General features: G+C 53.6%; 1 protein-coding gene across 3 annotated transcripts in view; it reads right to left on the reverse strand.

Annotated features, from left to right (window-relative positions):
• Scube1 (signal peptide, CUB domain and EGF like domain containing 1) overlaps positions 1 to 16,133 on the reverse strand; it is a 142,271-nt gene that overhangs the window by 68,692 nt on the left and 57,446 nt on the right. For 2 of the 3 annotated variants that reach the window (XM_045153424.1, XM_045153423.1), the window contains exon 4: positions 15,059 to 15,193. In XM_045153424.1, coding sequence (XP_045009359.1) covers positions 15,059 to 15,193 — 135 coding nt within the window. Of the gene's footprint in view, positions 1 to 15,058; positions 15,194 to 15,674; positions 15,774 to 16,133 lie in introns of those variants that run through there. The other variant, XM_045153425.1, reaches the window with a different exon arrangement.

Below are 16,133 nucleotides of genomic sequence, written 5' to 3' on the forward strand. Positions count from 1 at the left end.
CTGCTGCTTACTAAGGGTCATATGGCTCCCTGCCCCCCCAAACCTGCCCTGCCTCTTCTTCCCTGCTTCCAGCCCAGGGCTTCTCCTGTGGGGCTACTGCTCCCTCCTCTTCCTCGCCTCCTGAGCTTTCCCAGGCTGGTCACTAGGTGTCACCGCAATCAAGTTGAAGCCTCTGAGGAGGCCCTGGCGGCTTCAGAGAAGGCCTGGCTGGGCCATGGACAAAGATGGGCGCTCCTCCTGCGCTTCCCCTGCCTGGCCGAAGGAATGACTATTAAAAATAAAAGGGCGATGGGTGGTGACAGCATGCTCAGCAGGAGGGAGGCGGCTGGAGGAAAGGGGCCGCGGGACTGGGCTGGGCTGTGGAAGGCAATCAAGGCAGGGGCGTCCAGCAGGGCAGGGCAGGGCTGATGTGGATGTGGAGGCGCACTTGGCTTCGGAGTGAAGGAGGGACAAAGCAGAGGCACGACAACCATGGGCAGCCAGGAAGGGGCAGCACCGGAGGTGGGCAGATCGGCCAGGCTTGAGAGGCAAGGCATTCTCACCAGGGTCAGGAGCAGGCCCCCAGTGCAGGCGGCCTTCTGGGCATGGGCATGGGCATGTGCTGGTGTGGGGCGGGAAGCAAACGAGCTTGCTTCTCAGAGGCGGGAGTGCTGCATCCAGGAACCTGGTCCCAGGGCCAAGGCTGGGCTGCAGAAGTGGCTATTAATGGTCCATAGGGTGGGAGGGCTACAAGAGGCCGAGGCTGAGGCCGAGGAGGAGGAGCTGGGCTGTGAACCAAGAATGACGAGAAAGTGTGTGTGTGGGGGTCGCTAAACGGAAATGATCCACTGGCCACCAGGCTGGGAATTAAATGTCTACCTGGCTGGTCCTGGCTGCAGCCCTGGGAAGCGTCTCTACAGGATGGCCAGGCAGACATCCTGCCACAAGGTGGGCCGAGGGCTTTGTACCTGGCAGTCACACCCAGCTTCTCTTGCAAGGACCACAGACGCTCACAGAGATCAGACCTCAAATGGTGCAGATGACCGTATGGGTTCCACACATCCAAGCAGGCTCCTGCCCAGTGGCTGCTGCCCCACGGGCCTGGCTCTGTGTGGCTTTGCACCCACTAGGCCTGTGCTCCAATATGGCTGTGGGCTCCACCAGGACCTCAGAGGCCTTGGACAAGTTCCAGTTCTGCAGCCAGTGTGCCAGGGACTGTAGACAGGCTGCTGCTACCTTCTCCTAGAATAGGCAACTAGGACAGTTTGGGGCCCAGGAGAGGCCCTTCGGGCTCTCGTGTGCCTTAGTGTGGCACACCCCTCCTCTTCCTCTGACCTTCATACTCTACTGGGTCCCGTGCTGGACGCCAAGGGTGCGGATCCTTGTGAGAGTGAGGAAGGGCTGGAGCAGGGACACGGGCAGGGTGCGGAGGTGGACAGGGTAGCGAGTGCCACAGAAGCGCACGACAAGGCCGGGGCCCTTTGGCTCCTCCTGGGGAATCAAGAGTGTGGACAAAGTGCCGAGAACGAGGTTCTCGAGTGGGCAGTGGGTTCTGGGTGGATAGGATGTCCTAGCCGAAGGGAGCCGTGTGAGTGGACACGGAAACCCAGTGACAGGCGTGTGCAGGGGTTCATGACGAGCAGCCCTACGAGAGGCGGTGGAGATCTGAGCCAGAGCCCCGCGGGGGGCCAGGGGAAGGCCACCTGGGGAAAGACATGACAGAGGGCCTAGCGGAACGATGGCCTTGCTTGATGGGTCAGGGAGTGCTGGGTGGCGGTGACTACGTGAACTCAGCCAGAGGCTGGCACTTGTAGCTCAGACAGAGGGCAGGCCCAGGGTTTCCGTATCTCAGGAGGCCTGGGCTGCCTAGCACCCTCTGCTCCTATCCCCCCACCCACTTGTCGTTCCAGGGTCTAGGGTCTTAGGACACCATCCCACCTGAGTTCGCAGCCTGCCTCTGCTATATATTCTCTTGAGACAGAACTCGGCATCTCAGCTTTGTTTTCTTACCCCAAAACGGGATACCAGCACTTACTATCACAGATTACACCCGATCCAGCGCCTTACAATGATGTCTAGGCACCGTGCCGGGTCCAGTCGTGCTTGGAATGATGTGTGAAGCCACACGCGGTGTGTCTGAAAGCTGCGGAGCCCAGGGCTGGGCACTCACGGGGGCGGGTGGCACGGCTGGTGCATACGTCTCATCCTCATCCTCATGATGGGCTCTATGAGGAGGTTCTGATATACGCCCTGCTTTACAGGTGAGAAACCAAGGCCCTAGGACTTAAAACTGAGAAGGGGCCACATCTTGGCTGGCTGCCTGTGGTCCCAGAGCCCTCTGAACTCAGCTCGCCTTCCTCCACCCCGACCCATCCACTCCCAGACACCTGAAGTTCTGAACCTTTAGGGAAAGTTCCACCCTTAGCATTAAGAAGTCAGCCCTGGGGTGCCCCTGGCGCCAGCTTGAGGCCAGGCCAGAAGTGGTGAAGCTGGCTTACTAGCCAAAGGAGTTGTTTATGGGGTGGGAGGCTCGTAAAAAATAATGGGCTGGATTTATTGTCCCCGCCTTGAGGGCCGTTCCGGACCGCCCAGGGCCAGGACAGGCCTCCTCCAGGAGCACCATAAATCTCCCCGCTAAGTGCCAGGGATGCCTGTCCTCCGCCCACCTGGTCTGCAGTAGGCAAGAGGGCACAGGGAGCTTGTAACTCCACGTGGTCTGCCCAGACCCTACAGCTGACGATGAAGCCCTCAAACAGGGAGGGGAGGACCCTGGCCCTGCACAGCCACAGTGGAGACCAGGCCTGGTTAGGCTCCCAGGACGTAGGAATCTCATCCTTGGAGTCCACGGGAGCCCCAGGCCAGATGCCCTCACACAATGCTAAGCCATGGCGTGGCTGGAGCGGCTTATGAGGGAGTAGGAAGTAGGAAGTAGGGTGGAACAGGGAAAGAGTTGGCCTCAGATCCTGAAGTGGTCCCTCATGGTGCAGCTTGGGAAGAGACGTTTTTGTTCCCCAAGAGGGATGGCAGTGCTTGTCTGAAACACGTCACAGGGTGGCTGCAGCTTCAAGGTGATCCTGACTGGAAAGCTGCCGGGCCTGGCCAGGGCTCTTATGGCTGAGACAGGTGTGGAGAAGAACAATGTCTGGGCAGCCTATCGGCCAAGTGGACGCAGGAGAGGCAGAATGGAATACAAAGGCAGGAGGAAGATTAAGGCCCAGCCGGGAGGAAGGCAGCCGGATGGCCCAGGACGGGGTTTGGGAGCTGATCCTGGAGACTGCTATGGTACACTTTGATCCAAGCCCCTCAGAATAGGTACTCCAAACCCCTCAAGTGTCCTCTGCCAAGGAGCCCTGGCGCTCCTGACACGACTGTGGGCTGAAGAGGCAGGGTGTGCTCGGTCGTCTGCACCCTCTGCCATGGCCAACCAGGGTGCACAGGCTTTGCCTCCATGCCCTCAGGAGCCCACGCACTGGCTAGAAGGAAGCACTTTCAATCCCAAACCCAGCAAGCAGGAAGGATGTGTGTGTTGCCTTCAAACGCCATGCTAACTCTGCTGAACCAGGGATGGAAGTAGGCCTTGAGCGATCAGGTCTCTGCCTCAGGGGTCGTGGGGACACTAGCTAGGCCTTTCTGCCCTTCTGCTTTCCGTGACATGAGGCCACAGCGAGCGGTGCCATTTGGGAAGCAGAGAAGTCCTCAGCAGATACGGACACAGCTGGTGCTGGACCCTCACGGCTTCCAGAACAGAGGGGGAAGTAAATTCCTATTCTTTATCCAATCTTGAGCACTCTATTATAACGTTAGGAAGGGACTAAGGCAACATGTAATCTTCGCTGCTGGCAGGCTGAATGAGCAAGTGTATGACTAGGCTCTTTGCTGGTTCCTGCGGTCCCAGTGACATCTGCTGGAGCCGCCATGCACTACTTGGTAGGTATCTGCTTTGGATCTGCCTCTCCTGCAGCCCCTGGGTTCTTGAAGGATGTGCCCTCACACAAAGGTGGGGCCTATGAGCGCTATGCATGGAGGGAGAATGGAGGAGCTTAGCCATAAGGCCTCCAGAGTGCCCAAGAGTTGACACAGTCCTGCTGCCCCCAACCGAGAACTCATACAGGGAGACCCCAAACTCCACAGGATCCATCAATGAAGTCCCAATTCTTTCTTTTTTTTTTTTTTTAAATTATTTATTTATTTTTATTTGAGAGCAACAGACACAGAGAGAAAGGCAGGTAGAGGGAGAGAGAGAGAATGGGCGCGCCAGGGCTTCCAGCCTCTGCAAACGAACTCCAGACGCGTGCGCCCCCTTGTGCATCTGGCTAACGTGGGACCTGGGGAACCGAGCCTCGAACCGGGGTCCTTAGGCTTCGCAGGCAAGCGCTTAACCGCTAAGCCATCTCTCCAGCCCAATTCTTTCTTTTTTTATTAACTAGTTTGGTACTCAGTGAATACAGTCAAGTTGGTACCATTGTTAACCTCCAATTCTTAAGGGTTTCTTTCTCTTTTTTTAATATTTTATTTTTTAAATGTACTTTTATTTATTTATTTGAGAGAGAGAAAGAGAGAATGGGCACACCAGGGCCCCTAGCCAATGAAAACGAACTCCAGACATATGTGCCCCCTTGTGCATCTGGCTTACGTGGGTCCTGGGGAATCGAACCTTGGTCCTTAGGCTTCACAGACAAACACCTTAAGTGCTAAGCCATTTTCCCAGCCCAAAATATATTCTTTATTTTTGAGAGAGAGAGAGACAGACAAATAAATAGATAGACAGACAGACAGACAGATAGAGAATGAATGAATGGGTGAGCCACTGCAAACAAAATCCAGACACATGCGTCACCTTGTGCATCTGGCTTATGTGGGTACTGGCGAATCACACCTAGGTCCTTAGGCTTCACAAGCAAGTGCCTTAACCACTGAGCTATCTCTCCAGCCCTCTTTCTTCATAACTCAGATGGACTCAGGCCCCAGAGGAGCCAGGCTTGAGGCAGCTATTCAGGAGAGGGAGGGTATGTCACACACGAGCTTTAATCATACACCAAGTCAGATTCTGAGTTAGATTTGGCATTTTTCAGCACACATGCACAAGGCTGTGGTTCAATCCTTACCACCATATTAAAAAAGAAAAAAGGTAGAGACTGATTGATCACTCAGGTTCCACTGCCCCCCCCACCCCCACCCGGCCTCCGTGCTATGGAGAGAACAAGGCTGTGCCTTGTTTGTAGCCGCCACTGAGATATTCTGCACCTCTGTGATGAGTAACAGGGAGGTCTGAAGGGTAAACCTGCGGTGGACAGGGCTCTCCCACAGGTCTGCCAGCCCTGCCTCGTCCCCCAGTCACCCTGTCACTTCCCCATCGGTCACCTTCCCTCAGGTGACTTCCGTCCAGTCACCTCTTTCTCAGCCGTCTTTTTGTCACGTCTCAGCTCCTCTCCTGTCTTCTTCCTCTCGGGCATCCTGTCACAGTTCTCTCCACCACATTCCCATCCCTTTTCTCCTCAGAATCCTTTCCGGTTCCCATCAGACATCTTCCTGTCGCTTCCACAGCCATTTTCTTGCTGCTTTCCCGTCAGTTATTCTCTTGTCAACCTCCCTTCCGCCGCTCTCCTGCTATTTCCCTGTGACGGCCTCTCATCTTTCCCTCAGACATGTCGCTTTCTCCTCAGACGTCCTGCCGCCTCACCCTCACACATCTTCCTGTCACGTTCTCAGTTATTGTCCTCTCACCTTCCTTTTTTTTTTTTCGTTTTTAGAAATGTTTTTGTTTATTTGAGAGAGAGAGAGAGGCAGAGACGGGGCAGATACAGAGAGTCTGGGCATGCCAATGCATCCAGCCATCACAAACGAACTACAGACGCATGCGCCACCTTGTGCGTCTGGCTTACGTGGGTCCTGGGGAACAGAACCCAGGTCTTTCGGCTTTGCAGGCGAGCACCTTCACCACTACGCCATCTCCCCCGCCCTCCTACCACCTTTCTTTCAGTCACCTTCATGCCACATTGCCATCAGACATCCTATCACCTCGTTCTTCATTTTCCTCAATCATGTCCCCTTAATCTCTTTCCACCCACCTCTTGTCATTTTCCTCTCAGCCACCCCCTGCCACCTTCTCCTCAGCCACTTTCCTGGCATCTCTCCTTTATCCGCCTTCCTGTTACCTTCCTGTCAGACATCTTGTTTCCTCCCCGCAAGCTATCCCTCAACACCTTCTATTCCAACTACCTCTTGTTACCTTCCCGTGGCCCACCATCCTATCCACTCTCCCTCAGCCGGCCTGTCTCCTTCTTTTCAGCCACGCCCCTTGCCACCTTCCACCAAGTCACCTGGCTCTGCACTCATACGGTACCTTTGGGACTGGTAGACTGCCCAGTTTCTTGCTTCAAATCCCCATTCAACCCGAGGTAAGAGGTGATCATGTTAAAATGGGCTCATACACCCATTTCTCGTGATTTCTCAGTGAATACAGTCAAGTTGGTACCATTGTTAACCTCCAATTCTTAAGGGTTTCTTTCTCTTTTTTAATATTTTATTTTTTAAATGTATTTTTATTTATTTATTTGAGAGAGAGAAAGAGAGAATGGGCACACCAGGGCCCCTAGCCAATGAAAACGAACTCCAGACACTTGTGCCCCCTTGTGCATCTGGCTTACGTGGGTCCTGGGGAATCGAACCTTGGTCCTTAGGCTTCACAGACAAACGCCTTAACTGCTAAGCCATTTTCCCAGTCCAAAATATATTCTTTATTTTTGAGAGAGAGAGAGATAGACAAATAAATAGACAGACAGACAGATAGAGAATGAATGAATGGGTGATCCACTGCAAACAAAATCCAGACACATGCGACACCTTGTGCATCTGGTTACGTGGGTACTGGGGAGTCACACCTAGGTCATTCTGTCACACTGAAAGTGTCCCTTTCAGCCAAGTCCAAATTCTTGCTAAGCGCCATCTCCTGTCCCTCTTAGTTTTGCCTCGGGTGTGGCTTCAGGTCCCCGTAGTCACCCTGCCCAACGGCAGCAAAGCCTGCAGGTGTCAAAGGACCACTGGCCACGGTGAGAGGCCAGCCTGGCGTAAGGAAGGAGCTAGTGGACCCAGATCACTAAGAGAGTGGAGAGGGCAAAGAGGCGCTGGGTGGGGGGAGAGGTCAAGGGGCAAGCGGCAGGCCCGCAGTCTAGGTGAGCTAGGTAGGAAACGAGTCAAAAACAGCCATGTAAGCAAAGGACTAGGCCCAGGGCCGGGCATGAGCTGTGTCCTCAGCAAGGCCTCACGGTGCACAGCAGTGCACAGGCATTAGGGTGGGCACTGGAACCTACTCTGCCAGGCCCTGTCAGATGGCACTGGAGGATGGGGTGTCTAAGGACCCTAGGTCTCCCAGGGAAATGACAGGGAGCCTTGTAGAACACCTCTTCCCAGGGTGTCTGAGGCTCTATCTTCAGAGGCTTTTTGAAGGTGTTCTCGAAGGCCTTCAGTCCCTGACTTTCAACCAAGTCTAGGCCGATGACTCTGCGGGCCCCTTTTCTCTCCTTCCTACCCCAAACCTACGCTATTTACTCAATTTCTCTTTAATCCTTGATAACTCTGTGGTACCCCAACCCCAGGTCATGCTGGCCCTCTGCCCACAGACTGATCGCCTGTTTTCTAGCTTTCTCTCCACCTACCCCTTGTTAGTTTCTCCTTGGTCATCTCCCTGTCACAGCCACTCTCCTGTCATTTTCTCCTCAGACCTCCTGCCATCTCACCCTCAGACATCTTCCTGTTACTTTCTCAGTCATTCTCTTGTCACCTTTTTTTTTTTTTAGAAATATTTTTGTTTATTTGAGAGAGAGAAAGGGGGGGGCAGATACATAGAGAATGGACATGCCAGTGTATCCAGCCACCACAAATGAACTGCAGACACACATGCCACCTTGTGCGTCTGGCTTATGTGGGTCCTGGGGAATTGAACTGTTTTCTAGGCTTCTCTACTCCTTGCCATTCCTCACAGGGCCCAATCCCCAGGCTGAGTGCAGCACCCGACTTAATTAGCCTGCTGGCTCCTCCTCAGGCCTGTGCCAAGCAACTAGGCCCACACTCATACGGGCTTCATGGCCTCAATCTAGATTGGCAGAATGTTGGGAAAGGAAATTGTTGTATTATTTATTTATTTTTTTATTTTTTTGAGGTAGGGTCTCACTGTAGCTCAGGCTGACCTGGAATTCACTATGTAGTCTCAGGGTGGCCTTGAACTCACGGCGATCCTCCTACCTCTGCCTCCCAAGTGCTGGGATTAAAGGCGTGCACCACCATGCCCGGCCTGGAAATTGTTCTTTTTAGATCTCAGTTCCCATTGCCCGAGAAGAGAAGGAGGACACCATGGGGGTGAGTCCTTGTCCTTAAACACTGAGGGGAGCCATGGAGAGTGCTTATGATTTGAACCCAGACCACCTGGATTCCAGTCCTGTCACTACTCCAAGGGGACATGAACCCTGGGCACAGTGTTTGCATTTGTGAGCTTCTGACTCACATAGGTGGCAAGGGAGCGGCCTGCACCTACCTCATAGGTCCCACAGGATTAACGCTGGTAATCTTAGTACCAACTCAGGGGTCAAGGGATTAAATGAAGGTAGATATAGGGTGACCTAGTTAATACCTGCTGTCCTGGCACAATGACTAATCGTGTCTCCTTTTGCTTTTAGGAGTGTTTTGGGTTGAACATTAAATGACAGAGTCCTCCTTGGTCTTCCTCCTGGTATGTCAGTACCTGGCAGAGTACTTAGTTTTTCTTCTTCTCTGTGTGTGTGCGTATGTGTGTGTGTGGTACTCCATGCACTGCATGTGGAGGCCAGAGGAGAAGTCGGATGCCCTTCCCTATTTCTCACCCATGTGTTTTCTTCAGACAGAGGCTCTCAATGAACTCGGACCTGCTGTTTTTGGTCAGACCAGCTGATCAGTGAGGCCTGGAGATTCTCTTGTCTCCCCTAGGACTGGGGTCACTAGGGTGACAGTGGGTGACCACTCCCAGCTATTTACGTGGGTGCTGGGGAATCAAACTCAGGACGGACCAAGCCCTCAAGCTCGTACAACAAGTGCCCTCACCTGCTGAACCATCTCCCCAGACCCTTGGTTATTCCTTCTTTCTTTCCCTTTCTTTCTTTCTTTCCTTCCTTCCTTCCTTCCTTCCCTCCCTCCCTCCCTCCCTCCCTCTTTCTTTCTTTCTTTCTTTCTTTCTTTCTTTCTTTCTTTCTTTCTTTCTTTCTTTCTTTCTTTCTTTCTTTCTTTGTTTTTTCAAGGTAGGATCTTGCTCTAGCCCAGGCTAACCTGGAATTCACTATGTATTTTCAGGATGGTCTTAAACTCACGGTGATCCTCCTGCCTCTGCCTCCTGAGTGCTTGGATTAAAGGCATGTGCCATCATGCCCAGTTCTTTTTAAAAATATTTTTTATTTTTATTCATTTATTTGAGAGGTAGGGAGAGAGCACGTGAGAGAGAGACAGAGAGGCAGATAAAGAATGGATGCTCAGGGCCTCTAGCCATTGCAAATGAACTCCAGATGCATATGCCCCTTTGTGCATCTGGCTTACATGGGTCCTGGGGAGTTGAACCTGGGTCCTTTGGCTTTGCAGACAAATGCCTTAATGGCTACGCCATCTCTCCAGCCCCCTTTTATTTTTGGGGAAAAAATCTTTTTAAAAAATATTTATTTTTATTTATTTATTTGAGAGAGGAAGTGGGGAGAGAATGGGTGTACCAGGGCCATAAATGAATGCCAGATGCATGTGCCACTTTGTGCATCTGGCTTATATGGGTCCTGGGGAATTGAATCTGGGTTCTTTGACTTTGCAGGCAAGTGCCTTAACTGCTAAGCCATCTCTCTAGCTCTCAGTTACTCTCAAAATGATCACTTTTGACTGTGGTGGTGGTTATGTGACTCTGCATCTAATAAAATGGCACAGAATCACATGTGCCTATGCCAGTTTCCTAGTTTGCTATTATACTCTAGTAATATAAGATGTTGCCTGTGGGGGAAAGTTGAGCCTCTGTTTAATATTTAATATTTTTGTAGTTTCTTGTGACTCCATAATTACTTCAAAGTAAAACGTTTTTAAAATCCCTATTATTTTGTCTCCAGTTATAGTTGAGGTATTTTACTTCCATATAAAATAAACAGATCTCAAAATACTTCCTGCGAGGCCTCATAAGTACAACAGCCAAGCATAATTTTATCAGAGGCCATCTCCTCACAAGCCCCACACGCCTTCAGAGCACCGCTACGATCGGAAGCCGCTGTTCACGGAGCCTGCGCAGCAGCCCCGAGCCCCTCCCGTCTCTGACCTGGATGTCTGTGCGGATCACGGCTGTTGAGCTTCACAGCCAGACCCACCACAGGACAGGCACAAAGCACGGCTACCCAGGGCAGTATCAGAGGAAGGGCTCGCTTGCTGCCAGAGTTCTGGAGACATCCAGCCCCGGGGCAAACAGGAATGGACGCTTTCTGTCTCTAACAGCAGTGGTTCCTCTGCTATTGAGTTCATAACAAAAACTGCAAATTGTAGGGAAGAGAGAAGGGAAATGTGTGTGACAGTTCAGAAAATTTCCATCACAAAATGGTTTGGGAAAATTGGGTGTTCCAAGAGGCACGCTGGTCCCCTGGACCTGCAGGGGGTGCCAGGAGAGGAGTGTCTGCGTACCCCAGGCTCCTCCCGAGTCCTGTGGACCTCCAGAGCCTTCTGCACTGTCTGCCTTCTGTACCACTGGGTCGTCAGAAGCCCTGGACAGAGCACCCGCTTCTTGATGCTACTGGTTACCTCTTGCAAGTTCCCTGACCTTTCAGTGGCTCAGTTTCTTAGTCTGGAAACTGGGAGAGTGCAAGGATGCAGTGAGGGATGGGGGAGGGGGAAAGAGTGCTCAGCAGTTGGGGGTCAGCGTGCAGGTCCCGTGCTCAGCACCCCGTGCTCACGTCCTCATCATAGCGATGTGCTCTAGAACCAGGCTTTTCTAGTCATTGACTCCCTCCACGTCTGAGGTGCCAGCGTCCGTCTGTCTTTTAATTTTTTTTTTTTTTCAAGGTAGGGTCTCACTCTGGCTCAGGCTGACCTGAAATTCACTCTGCAGTCTCAGGGTGGCCTTGAACTCTCGGTGATCCTCCTACCTCTGCCTCCCGAGTGCTGGGATTAAAGGCGTGCGCCACCACGCCTGGTTCTTTTAAATATTTTTATTTATGAGAGAGAGAGAGAGAGGACACACCAGGGCTTCCTGCCACTGCAAACTTCAGATGCATGTGCCCCTTTGCATCTGGCTTCATGTGGGAACTGGGGAGTTAAACCCAGGCCATCAGGCATTGACAGCAAGCACCTTCAACCCCTAAGCTATCTCTCTGGCCTGTGCCAATGTCTTTTTCGAAGCTGACCTCAGCTTCGTGGACAAGTGGCCCTGAGTTTCACTAGGAGTGTCATGGAGCAAAGACAATGGGGTCTTCTATACCTATTACACATGTGCTTACACAAACTCTGAACCTTAGTCCAGTGTGAAATGCTCTCAGGTTGACTCCTGATGCCCTTGCTGGGGAACAGGAGTTGATGTGCCTGCAATGCAGGGTGTCCTGTTTCTTGGTTAGGCGCAAACCTCTATGAATATAAACAGAGCATAGCGGGCCTCTCTGTGTAGCCCCCTTTGTCTAGGTGGAGCCCACAGAGTCTGAGTCCTTGAATCTGCACTGCCCACTGTGCCCTACACAGACTGCATTGCCTCCATATTCACACACCACACCACCCATGCCTGCCAGTTCCCACCTGCCATGCCGTCAGCACAGCCCGTCCCTGCTCACACCTGCACTCCACACCTCCTTCCTTGCTCTGTCCTTTCCAAAGGCCTAAGCTCACACTGGGACTCAGAGCTGCATTGAACAGTGTCCCTGTGCCCCGATCATAGCCATGGAAAACAAGGGTGTTGCTCTCCATCATGCTAAAGGGCCTTGGGATCCAGCTGTGGATAGGGCACAGCTCCAGCTCCAGCTGCTTGGGCAGGTGAAGCGGAACCTTCGCTAAAGCCTATGAGCTTGAGATCAGCCTGGGTAATAGGGGAAGAAGCCATCTCAAAGAAAACAAAAGGACCCCTAGGGCCAAGTTTGGCCACATGTAGCCCTTGTGAGCTTGTGTGGCTGCCTAAAATTGTGGGGACAAGATGATGTTTCCTTTCACCCTGGTGCCTTCTGCCACCTCTGAGGCCAGCTGGGGCAGGTGTCTAGTGAGGCTCCCAGGACGTCCCTGAGGGACAGCTTCATGTGTGAGGGGCGAGAACATAACCCTCCCTATACGGCTTGGGCTGGATCTATGGGGCTCTTGCCTTGGGCCTGGGCCTGGGAAGCAGGGCTACTTAGAAGGGCTTAGTGAACTCCACGGCCTTGTTTCTCAGCCAGGAGCTTGGACTGACCTTGGCTGACCCCTCACAAGTATCTGGCTCCATCTAATCAAAACCAGTCTGAGTTCTTTCCCCTTGTTGGGTGGGGGAGGGCTCCAGAGATCCGGACATGCATTAGAAGGGGTCAGGTAGCATGAAGAATCTAATTTACCAAAGGGCCCTGAATCCGGCTGCTCTCGGAGGAACCACTGAATCAGAGGTTGTCTGTGTGCCAAAGAGCTCAGTCAGGGTTTTGAGCTGTGACAGCCATTACTTATGCTGACACGGATAACGGCCAATGGCCACCCCTCGGATTGTGGCTCCGAGAGATAGTCACCCTGCCAAGGCACCCAGGTCCCTGCCTTCCTCAGTCAAGCCAGCAGTTGGTTCGTGTCCCGCACAGTCACTCTGCTTCTTTGGACTCTGACGACACTGCCTGCAGCTTGTCCTACGCGATGGGTCTAAGAGGTTCCTCATTGCTTTGCAGATTGGATTTGTTGCTCAGGTTTAAAAGTCACGAGATTTAGGGCTGGAGAGATGGCTCAGTGGTTAAGGCACATGCCTGCAAAGCCTAAGGACCCAGGTTTGATACCCCAGTACCCACATAAAGCCAGATGCACAGAGTGGTACGTGGCGTCTGGAGTTCATTTACAGTGGCTAGAGGCCCTGGTACACCCATTCTTCCTCTCCTCTATCTACCTCTTTCTCTCTGCTCCACTTTCCTAACCTGACAGCTGTGGCCTCCACCGAGCAGGCAGCTGTGAGGCTGTTGTGAGTGCGCATGCTCGGGCCCACAACAGCAGCTCATTCCTCCTCCAATCTGTTGCCCATTTCTGATGCTGTCAGCCCACGAATGCTCACAGGCCAAACCTGGGTCCTCACCCCAACCACAACTGCCCTCCTGAATCCTGCCAACTTTCCTTCCTTGTGATAGCCTCACGTCACGATAGCTTACCTGGGGCAAGGGCACTGTGAAGGGTCCGCATGGGTGACCAGGCTAGAAAAGAGGCCCCTGAGGCCTGACTGCAGGACTCCAAGCAGCTGTTCTGAGAAGGTCTGTCTCCACCCAGGCAGGACTCCCTCTCCATACACACTCTCTGCAGCGTCCTGAACCTATTCTTATAACTCCGTGTTGGGCTCAGGTCCTTATTTATGTCATCTGCCTTCATCTTGGGGAGCTCTGTTCACTGACCCCACAGCTAGGAGGCTTAAATGTAGCAAATGAGTCACTTCTGCCAGCGGCTACTTGTGTGTGGTGCCCACTGGAGCCTGGACCCTGTAAGTGAAGCAAGTACCTAAGGGTCATAGGTTTGGCTTCATGTCCTTCTGGAGTCACTGTGATGCCAGGGGTCAGGTCAGCAAGCTGGACTTCCCTATGAGGAAACTTCCAGAATAAAATAAAAATGAGATTCTAAGAACCCATTAAGAACACTTCTTCCTGACTGCCCAAAGCTCTGGACTTTTCAAACGTTGCTGCTTTTATTTTCTAACAGAAACTACGTGTGGGGGCCTCACAGGCCCACCTCACAACTGCTCGTAGACCCTATGAACACCAGTTCATAGCAGGGTCTCCTTCTAGTGCTGGACCCTGTTGGCTCAGTGCCAGGGTCCCTGTTTTGTGGATGAGGAAGCCAGGATTCAGAACATTCAGGGAGCTGACTGAGAGACAGAGGAGTGGGGTCCACACCTTGGCCCTGCTGACCTGCGCCCAGCCTATGCCTACTTTGCCCGCTTTCAGTGTGAGTCACTCCTTGGGTTGTCTATTGGGTCACATTCTAGAGAGAGGCCTCTTCCAGGTCTCAAACCCTTGACACATGCCTTTGTCAAAGGTCAGTGGTGGGGGAGGGGTCCTTCCTCCTATCTCTTGCCTTGAGTACTTAGGACAACCAGCTGGCTCCTGGATCCTCAAGATTCTGCTGCCCCAGACCACTGTGTCGCAGCACAAGCCCTGCCCTGGGATTCTGGAGTTGCCTATCATCTTAGCACCTGATGACCCTGTGTCTCCCTCTGCCTGGGCCTCATTCCTCCAAACACATGTGTGCTGGCTTCTTGCCAGCTCTGCCCCGCCTCATAACCCTCCTGTCCTCGGCCCCAACTTAAGGGTCTGACCATCAATGTCCTTACACCGAGTCCTTCAAGTACCTTCACCTGCTGATTTTGGCTGCTGGACAAGCTCTGTCCCAGTCTGGGTCTGCCCCAGGCCACCTGGCTCCCGCTGGTCCCAAATCTTCCTCTCTAGGTAGGCATGCCATCCCACCTGGCCTCCAGGGGGCAGCAGGCTCCCAGGCACAAGGACCGTCCTGTCCTTGGCTGGTGGCCCAGGGAACACACACCGGTTAGTCTTAGGTCACTGGTGTGGCTTATGGATACTAAGCAGGCGCTACACAGCCTGGGTGGGCCTCAAGCCCCTCTGAAGAAGGGGTCCGTGGGGAACAGGGTCCTACTCTTCCTGGCCATAGCTAGCTCCTCGCCTGCAAGGAAGATGGCTTCTTCCTGCCACCTGTGGCCCTGCCTCGTCTCCACAAACAGACAGAAGAAACACCGACAGCAAGCAGAAGGAAGGAGCTAGAAGGATTTCCACGTAAAGCCAGTCACTCAGATCTATCCTCAGACTCTTCTTCTTGACCCCCAGGGCCAGGGAACGCACACGCGCAGAGGGCTGCCGGGGGCGCGGGAGCTGAGGCAGGTCGCAGGGGCTGTACTCACCGTTGGAGCGGTGGATGCACGTGTGCTGGTTGTCGCTGAGGAAAAAGCCACTGTGACACTGGCACTCATAGCTTCCCATGGTATTGACACAGATCTGCTGGCAGCCACCGTTGTTGTCCTGACACTCATCCACGTCTGTCGGAAGAGGAAGAGGAGGGGAGAAAAGAAATTACACCTGGAGCTGGGGCGGCGCAGACACCATTTCTCCAGTAGGCTCCGAGGGGGCCCCGGGGCGCTGCGCGCTGGCACTCCTTGGAGCTAAGCTGTGGGAGTGCGGTATGGAGGCCCTCAAATGACTCTTAGGTACTTGCTTCACAGTGGTGCTGCACGGAGGAGCTCCACGGAGGGACCCAATAACGTGCTGTCACCCACTATGGGTGTTCCATGGTGACCGCCCGCAGAGGTACCGCACAGCCAGACGCCATGGAACTCCTGCGCAGCGGAGTCTACCATGGCGAGGCAAAGGGCTACTCTCAGTGGTCAGAGAATCCTGCAGTGGCGCTCCACGGCCATACTCCACGGGGCTATGCCACAGAACACGTCCGAGTCGCCCTCCACAATGGAGCTCCCAAAGGGACTATGTCCTGCCTGCCCAACATTGTTCTAAGCATCTTACCTCTGCTAACTTTAGTCCTTGCTCCAATCTCAGGCCCCATGTAGGGCCGAGGAATCTGAGCAACTTAACTCCCACGCATGGCAAACGGCAGGGGCAGAACGTGGCAAACTGACCGACTCCCCAACCTGAGCGCTCCCTGACACGCCAGGACTCCCCTCCCCAGGGTGACGGTGCGGCACACGGAACCTGGCCAAGCACCGCCCACCTGCCCTCCCTTCCCCAGCCCACCTCAGGCTTCTACCCTGGAGCTGGGGGACGGGGACGGGGGCCGGGGCCAGGGAAGCTACGCCATCCTGGCAGATGGATTTCAAAAGCTGGGAGGGTGGGAGGATTTGAAAGGCCCTGACCCCTGGCTGCCAGGAGTGCTGGGGAAGGCTGCCAAGAGGTCTTTCCTACTCGGCAGGAGGGAGCCGGCTCAGGGCCGACACTCACTTCTGACCAGAGGCCGCTGGCACGAAG

The sequence above is a fragment of the Jaculus jaculus genome, chromosome 6, assembly GCF_020740685.1.
Source record: "Jaculus jaculus isolate mJacJac1 chromosome 6, mJacJac1.mat.Y.cur, whole genome shotgun sequence".
Taxonomy (NCBI): Eukaryota; Metazoa; Chordata; class Mammalia; order Rodentia; family Dipodidae; genus Jaculus; species Jaculus jaculus.